Source organism: Agelaius phoeniceus, chromosome 11 (assembly GCF_051311805.1).
Source record: "Agelaius phoeniceus isolate bAgePho1 chromosome 11, bAgePho1.hap1, whole genome shotgun sequence".
NCBI classification, from domain to species: domain Eukaryota; kingdom Metazoa; phylum Chordata; class Aves; order Passeriformes; family Icteridae; genus Agelaius; species Agelaius phoeniceus.
The window spans coordinates 18,390,085-18,410,200 of NC_135275.1; the positions used below are offsets into that span (position 1 = coordinate 18,390,085).

General features: G+C 43.7%; 1 protein-coding gene across 5 annotated transcripts; it reads right to left on the minus strand.

Moving 5' to 3' along the window:
* Positions 1–1,925: 1,925 nt before the first annotated feature.
* Positions 1,926–19,896, minus strand: EOGT (EGF domain specific O-linked N-acetylglucosamine transferase). 5 transcript variants are annotated; one of them, XM_077184590.1, is made up of 17 exons: positions 19,133–19,896; positions 18,569–18,615; positions 17,508–17,732; positions 17,056–17,156; positions 16,358–16,466; positions 16,177–16,271; positions 15,223–15,327; positions 14,044–14,150; positions 13,397–13,500; positions 10,823–10,915; positions 10,074–10,145; positions 9,514–9,600; positions 8,360–8,428; positions 7,485–7,546; positions 6,353–6,472; positions 5,281–5,383; positions 1,926–4,910 (listed from the first exon to the last, which is right to left on the minus strand). In XM_077184590.1, exons 3-17 carry the CDS (start codon positions 17,715–17,717, stop codon positions 4,764–4,766), a joined length of 1,584 nt encoding a protein of 527 aa, XP_077040705.1. In that variant the 5' UTR covers positions 17,718–17,732; positions 18,569–18,615; positions 19,133–19,896; the 3' UTR covers positions 1,926–4,763. The 5 variants fall into 5 exon arrangements, with proteins under 5 accessions (XP_077040705.1, XP_077040706.1, XP_077040708.1 ...); XM_077184591.1 differs by having other exon boundaries at positions 17,508–17,737; XM_077184593.1 differs by having other exon boundaries at positions 19,121–19,896.
* Positions 19,897–20,116: the final 220 nt, after the last annotated feature.

A 20,116-nucleotide genomic window follows, 5' to 3' on the forward strand; every position in this document is an offset into this window, starting at 1 on the left:
TGATTTATAACCACGTTCCCAGAAGGCTCCTGAGCTCCAAGCTTGCAAATGACTCTCTGCCTGTTTTACCCATCTGAAACCTTACACTTGTTCCTCTCTCATCCCCTGCGTGCCTCTCTCTCCCCTCAAACACAAAATGCTGCTTTCAGCTGTGCTGTTGGCACAGTTCAAACTGCAGGGTTTGGGTGAGGCAGCTGGGCTGGGCTGGGCTGAGCCCTGGCACTGACCCAGGAGGGACCTGACCCCTTCTGAGCAGGGCTTGGAGTGGTGTCTTGGTTTGAAAAGCCAGGTGTCTGATAAGGAAGGCAGGAGCCTCTCTTGAAATGCAAAATGTAAACCCCCTCCCTCCAAATTAATGTAATTTTAATTATTATAATTAATTATTATAATTTTAACATTGAGGGGCTCTCAGGCAAAGACGTGGGAATAGGAATAACAGTTCTTTACTAGGAAAATTAAAAATACAAATGTAGTAGTACAAACATCAACAAGAAGCCTCTGACAGAGTCAGAATACAACCTGTGTGTCAGGGTGGTGGCACAGCCCCATCCCATGGGGGCTCAGCAGTGCCAGCTGTGGCTCTGCTGGAGCAGGGATCCTGCACAAGGGGGGAGTTTTCCTCTGCAGCTCCAGGGCTGCTGCAGATGGGCCTGGGCTCCCTCTGGGAATGCAGGGGGCAAAGGCTGCTGTGCTGTCCCAAACCTCAGATTGTATCCAGGTAGGAATGCTTGGCTCCTCCCCAGGGTGGAGCATCTCCCCATGGGATGGTGGAATTTTATCAGCCATGCAGGGACACTCACTGGCCCATTAACAAATGATATGTCCTGGAGGGAGGATTGGCTGTGGGAGAGATTAAAAAACTGCCCCACCTGGTTTTTACAGGGGGCCCATTAACAGCAGATGATGCCCCACTCTAACAGATAATAGAGCACACACCAACACACACCCCCAGCCACACCTTGCACTTGCAGCCTGAGACAAGTGGCTCCCTGGAGCAGAGGCTAGACAAGATTAAAAGAAAAAAGCAGATATTTAGTAAAGGCCTTCAATAGCTGCACCTTGGGCAGGCAAAGCCTCAGAGAGGGGCTGCACCCGAGATGGACGATGGTTTTTCAGACAATTAAGAGTTTGGTCCATTTACATATTTTACTCCCCAGTTTACTCCTCCCCAATTCACTTTTGGGTGTCCTTGAGCTTCAGACCTAGAGGGATTGTTTTATCTGACCAAAATGTGAAGACAGTAGTTAACACTCTAAATGGAGTTTAGAGTTATGCAGTACAGGATTTGAAAAATATAAAAGCTAAAATCCTAAGGCATCAGTAGCACCTGCACACCCAGGCCTGAGGTGAGGACCTCAAAGGGAAGAATGAGGAGAGTTCAAGGCTGAGCAACAAACCCCAACCTTCTGTGGCCATTTCAGAGCCAAAGCCAGAGGGGGTTCCTTAGCAGTTCATTTATTTCGGGCAAAAAGCCCAATCCATGAGAAACGGGTGTTCAGAGGAGGGGAAGTAAGAGCTCAACTTAAGGCAAACATTGCAAATTGAAACAATTCTTCAGTGTTGAAGTCAAACACTTTACCCTTCTGAGCACATGAAAAGCTCGCAAGGAGAACGTTTTCTTCAGGTTTTCTCCTTAAAAAAAAAAATTAGGATTAAGAGATATGCTAAAGCCTGAGTTATCTCATTAATGGTACTGGTAAGATTAACAGCAAGAATTAAACAATCCCATTATTAGTTAATGGCCTTTAAAAATGTATTGCCTTAGTATTTATAATCAGACTCTTTAAGATTAATAATGCTGATTTGCCACCTTCCCATCACAAGCCATTTCTCACACTTATCCAACTTCCACAGAGCTCTCCAAAGAAAAAAACTGAAATTACATCTGACAAATTCTGAAGTAAAAAGGAAAGAAACCACGTGCATCCATAAATTATTTTTTATTCCAAATCCAGCTCTTGGTTTACATTGCACAGGAAACACAGGTAATCCCAAAAGCATTCAGGACTTGCAACATTACACAAAGTCCCAAAACTGAATTCATCACACTGATGCCAAGCTGCCCCTTAGACTCTAAACTTGGGTAAACTGGAGAGACCAAAAAAAATTTTTTTTAAAAAATCAGAAGTAGCAAGGAACAAGATTCCTATGGTCTGCTAGGAAAACTTAACCCAGAGCTTTATCCTGCCTAGAGATGAAGTGGCCCAAAAGTCTCATGGATTCCCTCAAATTCCAACTTCCAGACAGACCAAGATGGTCCAGATGCTCTTCAAGCCACAATCCAGAACTCTGCTGTTGTCCAAACTCCCTCAGGATTTCCTGGCAAGACCCAAAAATCCAACCAAACCTCCTTCTGCTGCCAAGAAAATTTTGTGCTACTTGAAAAGCTAATCAACACAAACAATCTTTTCATCCTAGCAATATTAAACCATAAAGGCTGAATAACATGTTGGCCATCAACTGTTGACCCTGCACTCAAATTTGCTGAAACTAGTGAATGCTGGCAGGATATTTTGCCCTTGGATGAGGTCCCTGCAGCCTCTCCTCCACACATATGTTCAACCATTTGTTTTAGTGATGACTTGAAAGAGCAGCTCCTCATTAGCTGCTCCTGTGCAGACTCCAGCACTCACCCACTGCCTTCAGCAGCATCACCTGCACCACAGGAAATTAAATATATACAAAGATTTTCACAAACCAAGCTTCAAATGCCCAGCACTAAAGCCAGCAGTGCAGGATGGCAGCATCACCTCTCAAGGATTCTTAAGTAAATAGACCTGGATGTCACTTTGGACCTCAGAACATGAGCCTGTCATGGCAGGAGAAAGCAGAGACATGTGGCTCCATGCAATTAATGCTATTTAAAACATTTGGCTCTAAAACCTGGCAAATTACCAAAAATTTTACACTTTTTTTTATTTAAAAATTTTTTATTAAAAAAATTATGTGCACAGTTCATAATTAAATGTCTTCTTTCCTTTGACTTGGTTTCATTCAAACACAGACATTTTACTGGCTTAAGTTTTATACAAATCCCACAAGGTAAAAACCCCAACAGACACATACAAATTCAGGAGAGGGTATTGCTCAAGGGATTGTTTTCCCCCCCACCTCATATTAAGAAGTGCAATTTTGCTTCTATGGTCCTTTAAAGTGAAACAGTTTTTTCCCCTCAGTAAAACAACACTCTCCAGGAAGAATTGCATCACATACACAAAATATATGAAGGTCTCAGCTCTACCCAGCTTCCCCATGCACTGATTCAGGTCTGAGGGATCTATATGAAAATTGTGCTTACAGTAACTCATCCCTAGCAGCACAGACAGGGCAGTAAATGCACTCACACTCTGTGAAATTGCTGGGGAAGGGAAGTCAATACCATCTACAATTAGAGCAGTGAAATGTTTGTATTTACCAGAACTCTCCTGCTTTTCCACACAAATGTGTGCCTGCCTCGAGCCACCTGAGCTGTGTGGCTGAACTGCAAGTCCAGTGTGGGGATACATTCCCCAAAAATCCATAATTTAACACAGAACTCTAGGGTTTTATCTCACTGAACCTGATTCTTCCACACATCCTTCTGGCCCCACTTAAGATAAAAGAACTACTACCTTTATTTTGCCCTCTAGAACATCCCAGCTCCAGGGGGAATTTCAAAAAGAACTCAGCTTTGGTTTAATATTCCCTTCACTGAAAACAGTGAACTGTGCTACTGGCTTTGGAAAGATTTCATTTTAAAAGTTTTCTGGATTAACTCTTCAACATTTTGAGGAAACAAGAATATTAAAAATTAGGCTTTTAGTAACTCCAAGAACAAGGTTCCTCATCAGTTCCTCTCCTTTCAGCTGCAGCTGAAAGAGACTCTACACATTTTATCATTTATCCTTAAAAAAACTAGAAAGCCATTCCCTTTAGAATCCTCAAAAAAATCAAGTTTTATTCCAATTTGCTCAAGTTTTCCAATGCAGAGTGCTGGTTTTTGTGAAAAAGTAGGAAATACCCAGATCACCTGAAATTTTAAGTACTCACTTAAGAAAGTATTTGCCTGCTCTGAGACAGAAAACTGACTGAACCTACTGTGCAGACCTCTTGTATTGAAGCATTTATAACTACAGGGACAAGAGTCAAAGTTTATATTTAAATGCAAAGTCATAAGACTGTGCTTTCTAATGTGAAAATGTTTCTAAATTTAAAGCAGAAGCTTGCAGTGTCTGCTGAAAACCTACCCCAGAAAACCTTACATGAAATGGGTGGACATGTCTTTGTATAAAGAGCATTTCAGGATCTGGAACGTAGAAATACAGTGCAAAAAAAACCCAGAAATAGTCTGAAAAATAGTTTTTACATATCAAAACCTCCCAGATTAGAAAGGAATTATAAAGTAGAGGTATGGTGCTAAGAAGTTGTCTGAAAAATGAACAATGGGTTATTTCCCTCACAGGGGGGAAATTTATTTTTTATGGGCATATAGTGACAGGACAGGGGGGAATGGCTTCACACTGACAGGGAATGGGTTTAAATTGGATACAAGGGATAAATTCTTTGATGTGAGGGTGGTGAGGCCCTGGCACAGGTGCCCAGAGCAGCTGTGGCTGCCCTGGATCCCTGGAAGTGTCCAAGGCTGGACAGGGCTGGGAGCATCCTGGGACAGTGGGAGGTGTCCCTGCCATGGCAGGGGGTGGGATGAGATGGGCTTTAGAATCCCTTCCAACCCAGGCCATTCTGTGATTAATCAAAAACAGTATTTCAGTCAGAAGTCTAATTTAGAATTCATCATGTTTTACCCTAAATGGCCACTTTGAATGCTGTGAAACATGATTTGCAGCCAGAAGCACCAAATACATAAATTCTTCCACATCAAAGGAGTAGTTTGTAAATTTTGGATGTTCTCCCAGTGTTGGGTGGTGTCCCTAGAAAAACAAGATAAGGACTTTTAGACAGAAAAGATCAATACATCTTCCATTCAAAGAAGCAAGGAAAAAATTGAGGATCTGCCATTTTAATTTATTATTTCTGATCCACTGATCTGCTCTGAGGCAAAAGAACCAGCAAAGGAACTGCATAACAGCCATGCTATGAATGGTTCATGGCCAATTAATTTCATTTCTCTTCTTCCCTCAACCATTAATATCAAATGATTTCTTAATCTTAACAGGGAAGTTAATTTGGCCTAAAGAATGAATATCATATTTCAAATACCAGAACATAGGTTGGTAAAGCAGGATAACTGTGAAGTCCTTCAGTTCCAGCACCTCACCCTTCCAGTGTGGCCACCATTACCTGATCTTGAGGGAATACTTTATTCCTTTTCCTCCAGGTGATGTAATGAATGCCCCTCAGCCTTGCCAAATCCAGGTAACAACGTTCATCTTCACAATTGTATCTAGGGACAGGCAGAAAAAACATATTTACCTACAGAGGTTAGGCTGAGGTTACCAGGGTGAAACAGGAAAAAACTGAGATGTGTCTTGTCCAGCTGTAAGGCACCAAAACCATGGACAAATTCAGAAACAACAGCAAGGGCTGTTTCTGCTCTCCAGATGTGGCCTTGGAGGCAGCTTGAGGCACATCTGCAGGTCAGACGTGTCCCTGTCCAGCTGCAGCAGCTCTTGGACATGTGAAAAACAACCCCTGAGTTTCTGAACTTCTTTGGAGACTGGACAAAACATTCTTGAGCCAAGCCTATGCTGCAAAACACCAGTTCTGCAGCCTTCCCACAGCAGAATTTCCCAGGATGGAGAATTCAGAGCCCTTCTAAGAAGCATTCTGGATTTCTGCTTTGCTCTGTAGATTGGAGTGTCTGCTGACACCCCTACTTTGTGATAGAACAAGTTTTAAAAGGAAGCTACAAGAGAAATGTAGGCAAAACACAACAATAGAGAACTGACCTGGGCCAGCAAGCTGGTGCTGAGGTCCTGAGCAGAAAAAGGAGGATATGAAAACCTCCAGGGGGGTGCCAGCACATAATCAATTCATATCAATAATAGCCCTGGACATGCACATAACCAGCTCACCTGGATCACTAAAACATCCTTAGATCTCAGACTGACCAGGCAGAGCTGAGCAATGAGGTTTTCTCATTGTTTGCCATTTCCCCATTGTATTTGTACCATGGAAGATGAAGAAATCACAGGCTAAGCCTGTATGATATAATTACACTGCATTTTATAATGAAAGCTTTCTCTGTTTTGATCCCCAGGAGAAGGGGCTGCCAAATATGAAATCTACACAGGGCCTCGAGACAAACATTGATGGTCAAATATCAGGAAGGGAGAGGCTTCATTAACACACAGCAACAAACAGGAGCAGCTGTGTGTGCAATAGAAGGGGAAGGACAGACAAACAGACTTACAGCTCAAAGACAACAGCCCAGTCTGGCAGAAAGAGCAGGTGGGTCAGGCCAGCTCCATGTATCCCAATGAAAATATCAGAGTTGTGGGTAATTCTCAATTGCTCTGAAAATTCAAGCTCCCTGCAGACAACACAACAAAAGTGGTTAAAAAAAAAAAAAAAAAGATGATGTGGCAGCTCTATCCACCCCAGCAGAACATGGGGAAAGCACAAAAGTGGCTGAAGGGAATACTGGAAGAGAGAACTGATTTTGCAAGGAACAATGCTAAGGATCACAAGTGCTGCAGCCAGCAGTAACTCAGCATGGAAGTAAAAGAAATGCAGGCAGGTTTCAAAACTTCACAAGAATTTGTTTCAAAAATACTTTGGTCAACCTAAAGTTTTTGTAAGTTTAAGAGTTTTTCTTTTTACTTGCCTTTAAAAAAATGCATCACTTAAAAAAAACCCCAAAAACTAAGAACAAAATACCCCAAACAAAACCCAAAAACCCAGCATAAAAGACCTGTTTCTGAACTGCACTCAGTGTAATGTAAAATACACAAATAAACATCCTCCCACTGTCTCTGCTTGGTCAGAATGTCTCAGTGCTGCTTGTTTCTCACTCTTCCTGCATCATTTGGGACAGCTCCAGGTGGAGCTGCTGCCATTTGGGACAGGCATTCATTGTTTGGGAGCTTCTTCAGTCCATTTCTTCCTGGCACAGTGCCTGCTACACCTGGCACCACAAACTGACCTCAGGTGGTGTCTTCAGGGGCCACCAGAGCAGCAAATAATCAGAGTTATTACTGATTACCAAGCTAAGGCTCATATTAAATAAGACACCAACATCATAGAAGAGAAACCTCTTTTAGCACGGTTATTGCTAAATGAGCAATATGCAAAAAGGTGATGGGAACACAGCTGGCCTTGGGAGAGGGCACAAAAGGGATTTCCAGCCTTGTTCATTGCTCATTCAGCTTTAACCTGAGCCTACTGCCCCTAACCAGTGCATCATGGAATGGGTGTGCTCCACCACCTCCCCCAGCACTGCTCCTTCCCAGTGCTGGGATTTTGCCAGGTTGGCCCTGGGACAGACACAGCTGGCAGCAGCCCCAGGCAGCAGGAGCTCACACCAGCCTCCTGCACCAACTCACTTGTACTTGTAGTCCACCACCTTGACCTCCAGCGTTGACACTGTTTTCAAAGCATTCACAAGCTGGGGAGAATAATAAAAAGACAAGGATTTGGTGTCCTCCCTCAGTTAATTGCTCCCTTGCACTCCTGACCTGGTGAAGATAAAACCAACTTCTGTCTTTGCCATTTTACCAGAACACAAACTCTGTGCAGCAGTGGAGGCATCAGCTGAGGACAGCCCAGCAGAAAAAGCACAAATCCTTGGCTCTGTCTGCTCTGCCACTGAGCTGCTGCATCACACCAGCCTCAGCTTCTCCCTACAAAAGGTGGGGATGATAATCCCAGTTCATTTCTGTCAGGCTCTAACAGTAAAGAATGAAAGCAGGTATTAAAACATTAAATAATATCATTTTACCATGAAAGAAGCTTTTACACAAGTCCATGGAGTTGCATAATTCAAAAACATAAATCAATATGAAAATTCATTATGTTCTGAGTGCACAAACAAGGGCTTGTGCTTTTCAATCTCTAGGCATTACAAAGGGTAAGACTTCAACACTGAAGATGCTATAAATAAAAGGAATAATTTGAAAGTGAAATAATTTCATTTTATCAGAAGATCTGCAGTGTCTGTTTGCTCAGAGGAAATACTTTTAGTATTATATTTGTAGTCTTCCACTGGATATTTAGAAAGGGCAGCAAGGTTCAGTGTCTGGGGTACAGAAATGGAGACTGCCTAGAAGACATTTCAGAACAAATTAATATAAACATTGGACATATTTGTCCAAGATTTGCCAGAAAATAGATGTCTTGGCTGTACCTGAAAAAAAAAAATCAACCCAATAAGCGAAATTTAACTTCTACTAAATATTTTTAAAGACACAAAGGACCACACCTCATTCTGGTTTAATATTTTCCGGTAATCTGTGCTGCGGGCGAGGATGGTGACTCGAATTTTCCCATCCTAAAAAGAAAGAAGCAGCAGTGTATTAGCTAAGAGGCAGCCCTCACAAGAAAAACAATCCCAAACTCTTCCATTATTACTTCTGGCAATTATTTGAGCAACTAAATATGTTCCTTCCACATGTAATAAATAGATGGTGTAACCACCTTAAAATGCACATTTGTATTTTCTGACAGATTCAAAGCATCAAAACTTTGTGAAATTTGGATTATTAACCAAGAACTGAATATTTTCTGAAAGATTTCTTTTATTCAGTACAAAAGAGCCGTTGTATTACACATTATCTGGCAGTTTTTGAAAGCAGGAAAGCAGCTTTCTGGATGGCTTGTGCACAAGTTCCTTGGGAAAAAAAATATTTTACTTCTATAACAGCTCCTCCTTTTACCTCTTTTAATTAATTGGACTCACAGGGGCGAGCGCTCCAAGTGAAATAAAGAGATTTAACTGCATGGCTCCCATTAGTGTCAGCAGGAGAAGCATAACTAAATGCCTGTGCAGAGCTCTGAATGTGCCCCTCAGCAATAATTTGTGGGCCTCTCTCCAGCAGACACTTCAACCAGCCCAGAGCTGCCCTGGCCACCAAGGCAACGTGCAGAAACCATCAGTGTGAGCAGCAGAGAAGCCCAGAGCAGCCAGATGGTGCTGGGCAAGCATGGAAGGAGCAGGTTCCTCTGTTTCCAGCTCTGATCCCAGCTCAGCAGTATCCAAGGGGGGTGATAAAGGGCAAGCTCTGCTCTGCTCTGTGGGATTCCCACTGCTGCTCCATGGAACTCGTGTCTGATTTAACTGGGAAGGACACAAAGGCCTCCAGCACAGAGGATGGACACAGGGATGAGACCCTAAGGTTGGAAGGAGAATGCTCTAAAGTCTGTCCTACAGGAATAAGACATAAGGACAACTTCCACAAACATACACAAATGTTCTCTGAAGGCCTTTACTGGGAAAACCCAAGCCCTAAACACCACAGGAAAGGACAAAAAGTACACAGGTACACCCCCATTCCCCACTGGGCTCAGTTTGCCACTGCTGTTCCCTGGCAAGAGCCACCAGCTCCATACTGCAGCTGCTTTATGCAGTTATCACACCTTGGGTCCTTCCTGGGTGATATTTAATCTGTGTAGCACATGCTGAGAAAAGGCTCTGAACAGCCCCGTGCCGTGGCAGCCGGAGATCTGAAATTAAAAAAGGAACTGTTAATATACAGAGTTATTTCACTCAGAAAACTGAGCTTTGTGATCAGGTTTTTAACATTCTTGTGGAACAAAAGCCCAGTGTCATGCACTGTGCTATTCACTGCATCACAAGTGGCACTTTCATTTAGAAGGAAATATAACTAGTGCTAGAGCCTGAGTGTGTGAGCTAATGCCCTCAGGGAAGCCTGACTGTGTTTAAGCTCTTGTGCTCTGCAAAAATACCAGTCAGTTCACAGTGCCCACCCATTAGAGGGGAATAATTTGCACCTCCTGAGCTGTGACATAGGAGGCTGCACACAACCAGCTGGAATAACTTTAAATTGCCAATCTTTAGGGAAGATCATTCCTGTTTGGAGCTGGAACCTTCAGTGCAGTGTATTTCACTATATTGGAGGGATTCCCCAGCCCAGATGCTGCCCTCCAGGTGGGAATGGATGGATAAAGGCACTCACCAGAGGGGTGTTATAGAACAATCCGTACCGCATCCGAGGCAGCAGAGAGAACACGGCTTCTTTGAAGCACACCTGGAAGGGGACCACGAGGAGTTACCCCCCAGTGCTCCTCCCCAGCCCATTCACTGCCTGCCCTGCTCCTAACGAGCAGCAATTACTGCTCCTGCCAAGGACAGCCCAGCTGCCTGGGCTGTGCCAAGGAACAGAACAAAGATCCCAAAGGAGCTCTCCTTCCGGACGTGCAAGTGTGGGAAGGGGTGATGGAAACGCCTCCAGGCAGAAGAAACATGGACTGAAGAGAAGGAAACCAGTGAGGGAGTTTAGAATAGATTGAGGAGGCTGAAATTAGCTCTGGATAGATGCATTTTTTGGTGTATTTTTTTTTTTTTTTTTTAATGATAAGCAGCAGGAATGCCAAGAGTTACAAGGGGAAAGAAACACCTCAGAAAGATCATTTGAAAATCCTTAACTTCAGTTGGGTGTCCTGCAGAAGCAAAACCCATTCATAAATACCACCTCTGAGGACACAAAAGTTAGGTCCATCTATAGAAAGGATAGACACATCACAGAATCAGGTTACACTTCTGTCTCTTGTTTCTAAGGTAGAATACTCATATTACACAAATTAAACGTGAATGGAAAAGTATTAATGCTTTCCTCTGGAGCACCCATTACTGCAAGAAGCTTGAGAAGTTGTCATATTTGCTCCCTAGTGACCACGAATTAAAACAAAATATAGAATTCCATACCCTTTTAGAGTCAAAAGTTTTCAAGTGAATTATTTCATAGTCAGTAAATGCCTTCCATGTCTCACTGAACAGGTCACCATAGTCATATGAACTCTAGGAGGAAAGCAAAAAAAAAAAAAACAAGGGCACAACAATTACAAAAATGCATATTAGAACCTCTCTTCATGATTTACAGGTCCTGTATATGAGTTTTAATACAGTTAATATGTGCAACATCACCACAGGACCCAAGGCAGCCTAGTGCAGAACACAGACATTACACAGCACCAAACTCTGTGTTTGCACTGGCAGGTAACTCAAATTACCTCTCAGGTGGTTAATTTTTAATAAAAACTTATCCAAATTAGCAAACTAGACAATTGCTTCAGCAGATTATAATTTCTGAGTTAGGAGTGAGAATTACTTTTCCCAGAGTCAACAGAACACAAGTTAAATTTGAAGTATCACAAACACAGGGGTGATGAGAGGCCTGAATCTCAACTCCTGAGATTAAAAAAAACCCCAAAAACCACCTGGGAATTCAAGTGCAGCCCTGAAGTTTGAGGTAACAAGTCACAACAAGCTTGTTTTGCATTTGCCTGTTTTGGGATTGTCACTTGCATATGGCACCTGTATCACAAACTGAAGGCAACGATCTCATTTGATGGAACAAACACCTGGGGGTTTCTGTACAGAGCAGTAAAAAACTTTCATTCTGCGGGGAACTTTTCAAGAGCCATCAGCAGGGGCTCCTGCCTTGCAGCTGTCACCTTTCCTGCTCCTCCCAGGGCTGAGTCACCACCTCTGGCTCTTGCCATGCAATTAAATGTGCCCGCAGTGGCCCTGGGGCAGATTCTCACTAAAGCTTCCTTTCAACTCTGGGGCCAGCTCAGGCTGCTTGGAAAGTGGGGGCATTCTAAATAAGAAATTTGAAAATAGGACTACAAGTGATAGCAGGAGAGAAGAGATATCTGGTGAGATGTAAAATAATCTAAAGGGCACCAGATTTCCTTTGGTTCAAGAGGCTTTCCTCGTGCTCTGCCATTAGGTATTAATAAATTTTACAATCCAGACTCCCTTCTGGCCATGTATTACAAGAACTGCTCTCCCAGATTAGAAGTGGAGAACTGATGAAAGCACCACTTCCTAACCCTCTCTGCTCTCCTTAAAAGTGCTTTATAAACATTTCTTCCCTGCATTCACAGTGATCTGCACACCAACACCCACTGGAATTCCTACTCATTTTCTGCTTTGTTTAACCTACATCTAAGGGCATTGCTCTTTAATAAGAACAGTAGGTAGGAAGTATGGCCAAACCTAATTACATCAAGTAAAAAAAAAAAGAGAGAATGAATAATAAGCTCAAGTCCACCTTTTGATGAGCACAGACAGTTCATCAGCAGTTGACTGGTGCCATCACCTGGTTTTACATAGCAATGAACTCCAGCTGCCTGAGCAGGTGATGCTCATTTAAGTTGATAACAGTGTGGCATTGCTTTGAATGGTACATCTGAAAGAGTTATTTGATTCTGCAGATATAAGACAAAGAGCTGCTTTTCAAAGTAATTTGCAATGCTGTCTGACACCTGATCTTTTCAGAAAGCCACCAGAGCTGGATTAACAGGTCCTGTGCAACACCTAGAGAGCTCACTCATCTGAGAGATGGCACCGATTTTAGCTTTAAAATACAATAGAATTAGAAAAAAAAAACAGTTTCTCCCAGCCAAACAGGTTTCTCATAAAACAGCAAGCAGGGGATATTTGGAGTGCTCTATTGAAGTTTAGTTGTCCTAGCACTAAATGCTCAGAGAGAAAACTCAACAATTTATGATCACAAAACAGGTGTGGGACAGTGACATATTCAAGAACTGTTATTTCTGGACCGAATTATGCACTTTATCTGGCATATTACAAATTGCCCCTTTTTTTTTTTGTTTAGTTTAATACCCTCCTACATAACTTAAATACTGTCCAATAAAAGTAATATTACTCAAACATAGTCGTGATTTCAACTCAGCAGCATTGCAGAAACAGCCCCACTTAAACACTTGTTTTGTGTTTTCATGGCAGTGTGAGAGGTGACTGAGGGAAGTAACTGCTAAGAGGGCTACTTAAAGAAATTAAATATTAAACTCTCTTTTAATATATATAAGGATTTCATTTAGTTGTTTTCTTTGCTAGAGGCTGCACATCACTGATTTACAAACACACAAGACTGCATTTCTTTTTAAATATAGAACAAACAGTTGAGCAAATCTACTTCAATATTCCAGGAGAAAAAAAACCTACAAAAACCAGTTAAAACTTCAAATGCTACAGATCAGAAATACTGATCAGGTTATTTTTGAGGCCACACAAAAAAAGGGCATAACTATGTGCTAGCAAAGCTGAGCATTCCAACAGCACATGGTTTATTATAGAAAATCTGTTCTCTAACTATTGCTCATGCACCTGCATTAAAAAGATCCAGAAATTTATCAGTTCCACATGGCTGTGGCCACAAGAGAGCTGAGGACTGGCTACCAAACCCTTCAGAGCCTCTATAAAGCAGAAATACAGCCCATCAGAAACATGTTAAAAGCAGAGCAGACTTACAGTGTCCCACATGACTATGTTGACATCAGTACTGAAGGAATTATTGATATGCTGGGTAATGTAAAGATTGACAAAATCACAGAAGTGATGGTACATATTAACACCTGAAAAAGAAAGAATTGTTAGCAAAACACTGCATTACTTGCTCCACTTTTATTGGTTTATGCAGGTTAGCATCCTGCATTTCATATTAGCTTCCCCTGCTTGAATCCTCCTAACACACCCTAAAAAAGAACATCTAAAAGGAAGGAATCAAGGAAAGAAATATGAGGTAAAACATGGTTTTTTAAAGAAAACAGAGTTAGAAGAGTGGCCGAAAGAAAGAATAAGATGAGTTTCATGTGCTGTTTGTCTTTAGAGTCTGCAGCTGCTTTCTGAAGGATGTGAAAGGATCTCCTGCTTTAACACAGACCAGTCAGGCACAGGGAAACATGAGAAGTGGCCTTAGGACAGCTCTGGTTCTGCTTTAGTGGGGCTGGGGGAAGCTCTGTCCGTGGAACCACAGGACACTTTCACAGGCACTTTCACACCAGCCACAGCCCAAGCCATCCCTCAGGTCCTCTCTTGTTCATTCTTGGTGCACAAAAATGTCCATGAAACAGAGGAGAAAGAAAAAATAATAATAATAAACTAAAGATACCAATTACCTGCATCTAATTTCATGAAATATGTTGGCTTTTCAATAACAATGTCACACTTCCCATCTTCTAGAGGCCTGAAGTCTAATGCAGTGAATGTCTGGAGCTCTGCAAACCTAGAAAGATTCAATCACACAGAATATGCTTTGACATCAACACACTTAAACAAATGTACTCCCTTATGTCTCAGATTTAGCCACTGTCCTTCCAGTCCATTTCAGTTAACAGGACTGCTGAAAACTGATGGAGTCTGACAATTAAAATGATTTGAAATTATAATGGAATGTTCTTCAGGGCTTCTAGAGGTTAAACACTGCCTTTGATCTCAAGAGTGAGCAGCACCTTTGATCTCCAAATCAAGGCAGCAGGGATGTAACAAAGAGCCTCAGAACCTGGATTTGTGGCTTCACCCGACTTGATCTGCCTTGCCAGAGACACTTAAGTGAGATTTCCATGCTTTGGTTGGAATAATGAATGTAGAGGCAGTATTTATTGTTCCTGCATCTAAACAAGGATGAGCAGCTGTGATGACAATAGCAGGTAGAGGAGAAAAGTCTTCCTCCTCTGCAGCAGTTCTTGACTTTAATTTAACATCAATGAAAAATGGGGGAAGAAAAAGAAAATACAAGCAAAGCATAAGAATGAATTATTACATGGACCTTAATGGCTCCAGTTCCTTCATCAATTAACTGGCAAGGCAGCTTTGAAGTGCTAACATGCAAACTGTGATGCTCTGCACTTCCTACTCAGCCTGTGGACTCAGCCCACCTCACATTCCCAGCCAGGCTCCCTGGGAACCCCACACACACCCACATCATCCTCAGCAAGGGCTGTGGGAACCTCACCAGAAAACAGTGACCCCTTCCACACCCAGACCAGGCACAGCACCTTGCCCAGGAAACACCTGGAGGTTACAACTTACAACAGGTTACAACTTCCAATTGCAAGGTGTTTTCACATCTTTTGCTGCTGCAAATGAGGCAGGACACAATTACACACAGTGTGGCTCAGACTTGCTGCAGAGGTGGAATTACCAGAGGTTACTAATATCAACTTTCAAACTAACCCCAAAAGGAGCAGGTCTTTCCTCAGTATGAAATCCCCTACACACAGCTGGTAATGCCAATGACAAAAATAAAAAATAATTAGCAAGTGAGCTTGGAAGCAGCCTTGAGAAGAGATTCTTACCAAGACTGCAGAGGGCTCTTGCGTTGACCTTCAGCCAAAAATGCTTGAACATCGAGGGTACAATGACCACCAATTTCTCCCTTCTGGAAAAAGTCTTCTTTGAATCTAATGCAAATTAGAAAAAGTCTGTCAGATTTTGTGCAACAGTGCCTGCAATCTCAGTTACACACTCAAGCCGGTGCTGCTTAGTCTCAGTTCAGCAAGGCACTTCACACATATTTAAAATTTAAGTATTTTCCTCAGTGTAAATCAAGAATTTCCCACAACCCCCACATAACCATAGTGGTGTCCTTGAAGGTGTAGGCATCATCTCAGAAAGCAGCACTTAATAACACCCAGAATGTTAGTAAGAATTATTTACACATACCCACATGAGTAATTTAATCAAATTTCATATCATGACAGTGATGCTTCACAGGACCATCACTGACTGGAGTTCTTGTGTTTCTAACAACTTCTTACTGAAATTCAGATTTCACAACCCACTCTGCTACCCAAGGATTTTATATGACACATGAGGAGTGAGATGTAAGAACAAATTTCCTGAAAACAAGTTGCCAGCTAAAAGCACTGTCTAAATTAGCTTTCAGGACAGGCTGTGATGATGACAAAACCCATTCTGAAGGGTAATGTCAGTCTCACTCATGAACCAGACCAAGACACTGACTTCAAAGACAAGTCAGAGGGTCACACCAGCACCACTGGTAGGGTTTTTTCATCCAGTTTCCATAAAAGTGAGAACTTGGCTTTTTACACCAGCAGCAGCCAGCAAAGAAGAGGGGCAAACCTTTACAGGGCTTCAGCAGCAAGCCTCTGATCAGCAGTGAAACTGCAGGCAGGAAAACGTAAAAACAGTAAAACCCCTAGCAACAAGCAACCCAGCTTTGTTAAATCAATTCTCAAATCCTTTTCCCTGCCATCCCATTTCTGCTATAACCCAGGCAAATCAGAGACCTGTCGTGGTTTCTCTTCACAGCTCGTAAATCAATGTACAGGTTTGTTGCTCTGCAGTGCTGAAGGTACTGGGAGCAGGTCAGAGATGAATCCCCCTGTTAAGAACAAGTAGAATCCTGTCAACAGCAAAAATTACTTTTAAAAACAAGTGCAAAGCATCAGATCTGTCAGAAATACCTACTGTTGCTGCAGGCTTGCAATGGGTTTTCACTTCACTGAGCCTCTCTTGAACATACCCAAAGTCTGCTTGTTTCCAGAATATCTGCTGGGCTGTCTCAATGTCACTTGCCCTGGTGTGTGAAGGAAAGAAGAAACAAATCAAGGTTCTGTTGCTCAATTCTAGTAATAACTTCAACAGATCACATTTTTCCACTGAAAGTGGAACAGAGGAACCAGCCAGTTATTTTATTGGCATTTAAGATGCCAAAACAGGAAGCACTTATCAGCTGCATGTAAGTGAAAACATCAATGACAATTTAATTTAAAGCTATTCTCCCCTAAAAGGCTACACATTTTTTTCTACATTTTTTCCTCTGTTTTTAAAGCTAAGAAAGGAAATACAGCTATTTTAGGACTCTGAATTCAAGGCTAAATCAGAATAATGAAAACATTCTGGCAGGAAGCATTTCTAGCAGTATTTTCTTCCTTAAAAAGTTTAATTTTTTTAATCGTGTTGAAAGGCTCATTATGCATAAAAACACACATTATATATATATATATATATATATATATATATATATATATATATACAGGTGTCCACAAAAAATCACACTTTAAATTCTAAATATTACAATAATGCTTGCTTCACTGCTATATCAAAGTGAGCACTACACTATTTTTTTACCATAGTGTACAGTAGACACTTGAAATTAAACTTACCACCCAGTTTCAACATAATCACACACTGGGTAACTGAACCTGTTCTCTGATCTGCAAGATTTCTCATAACCCCAGCAGGATTTTAGTTTCTTCAAGTGTTTCTGCAACACAGAATGACTGAATCAGGTTTTGCAACAGGAAAATGGGAAATGACTTAAGTAAGTTGTTAGCTTTTAAATGACATCTTGCTCATAAATCTTGCATAAAAGGCTTTTGGTTTGGTCTGTTTTCAAACAGAGTTTGAGAAACAACACCCAGATTCCTCATGCACAGCAGAGGCTCCAAAGTGGTCACACATGCACATCAATGTTACTCTTGTCTTTTATAAGTTCTAAGACAAATCCTTTCCCTGACTAATTGGCAAGGAGGCCAATTAATCACCATCTTTAACTGCTGCAACAAATCACCCCAATAGGACATTTGAACAAACAAACAGAAAAAAGGAAACTTACTTTATATGGGCAAAGAGGATCCTGCTTACAGATGTCAGCAACATGCTGGTTATTGTGCAGAAAGTAGGGGATGTGCTCATCTGGCAAGTTGATGGCTTTGTAGTTGTAGAATGGCTCTTCCTGAATGTTTGGGAATTCAGTAGGATTTTCAGCTTGAGAATTAGCCAGGATTTCTTGCAGTAGCAATCCAAACACAAGCAACATAAACATGGCAACCTGTGAGTTCTGTACTTTTAAAATAAAATAGAAAACAAAAAGAAATTAATGTATCTGCAGCATTTCAAGAACACAGGACAAAATTCAGTCAGAGTCTGACATACAGTCGAAGAATTTGTACTTGCATTTCTGGGGTGGTTTCTTTTTCCTGTGAAGACCAAACTTTCACTGAGAGGCCAGACTGCACAACCTCAGGATTATCTTTGAATCATTAGTCATTGAGTGTTATTATGCACTACAAACTCCCAGTCAAGCTAAAATGGGTGTGTTTACTTTAGCTAAATGCCAAGGGATCCTGAGAGTTCAGTGTGGAAACCAAGTATAGAGCATGTAATATCCAGTGAGAAGGGAAAAAAAGTACAAGAGCTGGGGGGAGGGGTGAGAAAAGAAGGATTTTTAGTTTTAAAATAAGTATGAAAAAAACCACATTCTGCATTTTAAACTAATAATTGGCTGAGGGAAAAATAGGCAGACACAAATAGAGGGCCACAGCTAAGTCTTACACGATGCCTGCTTTTAGTGCTTAACATCATGTTAAAGAAACTTGACTACTGACTATATTCTATATATAATTTTATATGTAATAGAAGTGTATTTATATATATACACATGTACACACACACAGGCCCACACATCTCTATACCCTAAAGCTGACTGCATTCCTTCCTGCTAATACAACCTTCTCATCTAACACCCCTGCTTTGAACCATTAAACTTCCTGAGGAAAAGAAATGTATGGCCTATATCTAAACTCCACCTTTTTTGGCGTTATAATTTGCTAAAATTTGCATGCTTGCTTTCAACTGAAGCCTTTAGCAAAATTCCTACGATACAAGTAGTTTTACCTGTTTGGTTTGAGAGGAACCGCTTCAGCTTTCCCAGGTACAGAAACCTAGAGCGGGGGAGGAAGGTGGAGTTAGGTATGTCCTGAAAAAGGAGATTTCCTCAGTATCCTGCTCCTAGGGGCACTGTCCTGCTCTAGGACGTTCCCAGCAAGGAGAGCAGCTGGCCCAGCCCGGGCACTGCGCTAACCCGGCTCTCGGTTCCCTGTCCCCGCACACAGCCGGGGCACGGGCAATTTCACACGGATCCCCTCTTCCATCACAAACCCGGCCGTGGCCCCAAAACACGCGGCCCTTGCCCACCCCTGGGCGCTGTCACTTGGGGAAGTGCCCGGCCTCCCGAGCCAGGCCGTGCCGGGCTCCGTGATAGACCCAGAACCGGACCCAGACCCGGCCCGCTCGGACCTGGCGCCTGACCCACGCTTGTCACACCCGCGCTGGACCCGGCACGGCCGCCCCGCCCTGCGCTCCCCTGCCCCGGCACAGCATCGCCTCTCACCGCGTATCACCGCGTATCGCACCGCGTGTTTTACCGCGTATCTCACCGCGTTTTACCGCGTATCTCACCGCGTGTCTCAGCCCCGCCGGCCCCGAGGAGCCCCGCGGCCCACGGGACCGGCCGCTGCTCCTGTTGGGCGCTCGCCGCCGGCCTCAATCCTCATGTCCGGGGGCAGCGCTCGGCGCGGCCCCGCCGGGCTCCGTGCGGGTGCGAGGGAGGAGCGGGCGGCACCGCCGGGACCGCCCCGCCCGGGGCGGCGGGAGCCGGGCGAGGAGGCAGGGAGGGAAGGCAGGCAGGGAAGGCAGGCAGGGAAGGCAGGCAGGGAAGGAGGCAGGGAGGGAAGCAGACAGGGAAGGAGGAGCCGCCGGGCCGGGGCGGAGGCGCAGCGCCGGGCGCGGGTCGGGCTCGGGCGGCTCGGCTCAGGTGGGGCCCGCAGCGAGGGCACCTGCCCGCGGGGAGCAGCGGCGAGGCAGCCGCGTCTTCCTTCTGCTGCCGGAAATTAAGCGCTGCCGGCCCGGGAGCGGCGAGCGCAGGATGCGGAGGAAAAGGGCCTTTTCCTGCCGCGGCCCGGCAGGAAGCGCAGGCTCCGGCACCCCATTGTTGCAGGCGTCCCCCCCAGGCCAGGAAAGCAGCAGCGGGGCCGGGGCCGGCCGCGGGCACGGGCAGAGGTTCAGCGGTGCCTCCCTGCTGTCCCTGACACGGCAGCGCCCCTGCCCCTGCCCCTGCCCGTGCCCTCCTCCGGTGTGACCCAATTCCCGCAGCGGCGAGCGCCGGGGGAGGCACAGGCGCCAACACTGAAGAGCTTTGAGCCCTCCCGCACAGCCCAGACCTCCTCTCTCCTCGTTCCCAGGTGGGAAAGGAGGAACAAACGCTCAGCCCGAGCCGGAAACCTGCGAGAGAACGCGGCGCTGACCCCGCAGGGAGACCGCTTCCCTAAATAAAGGAAATAAGTCTGAATTTCACATTATCCACAACCCCATCGCTGCGGTGCATTTAGAAATAAACCAGTCCCTCGTACATAAATATCCACGGCACCGCAAGACTTCTACTGC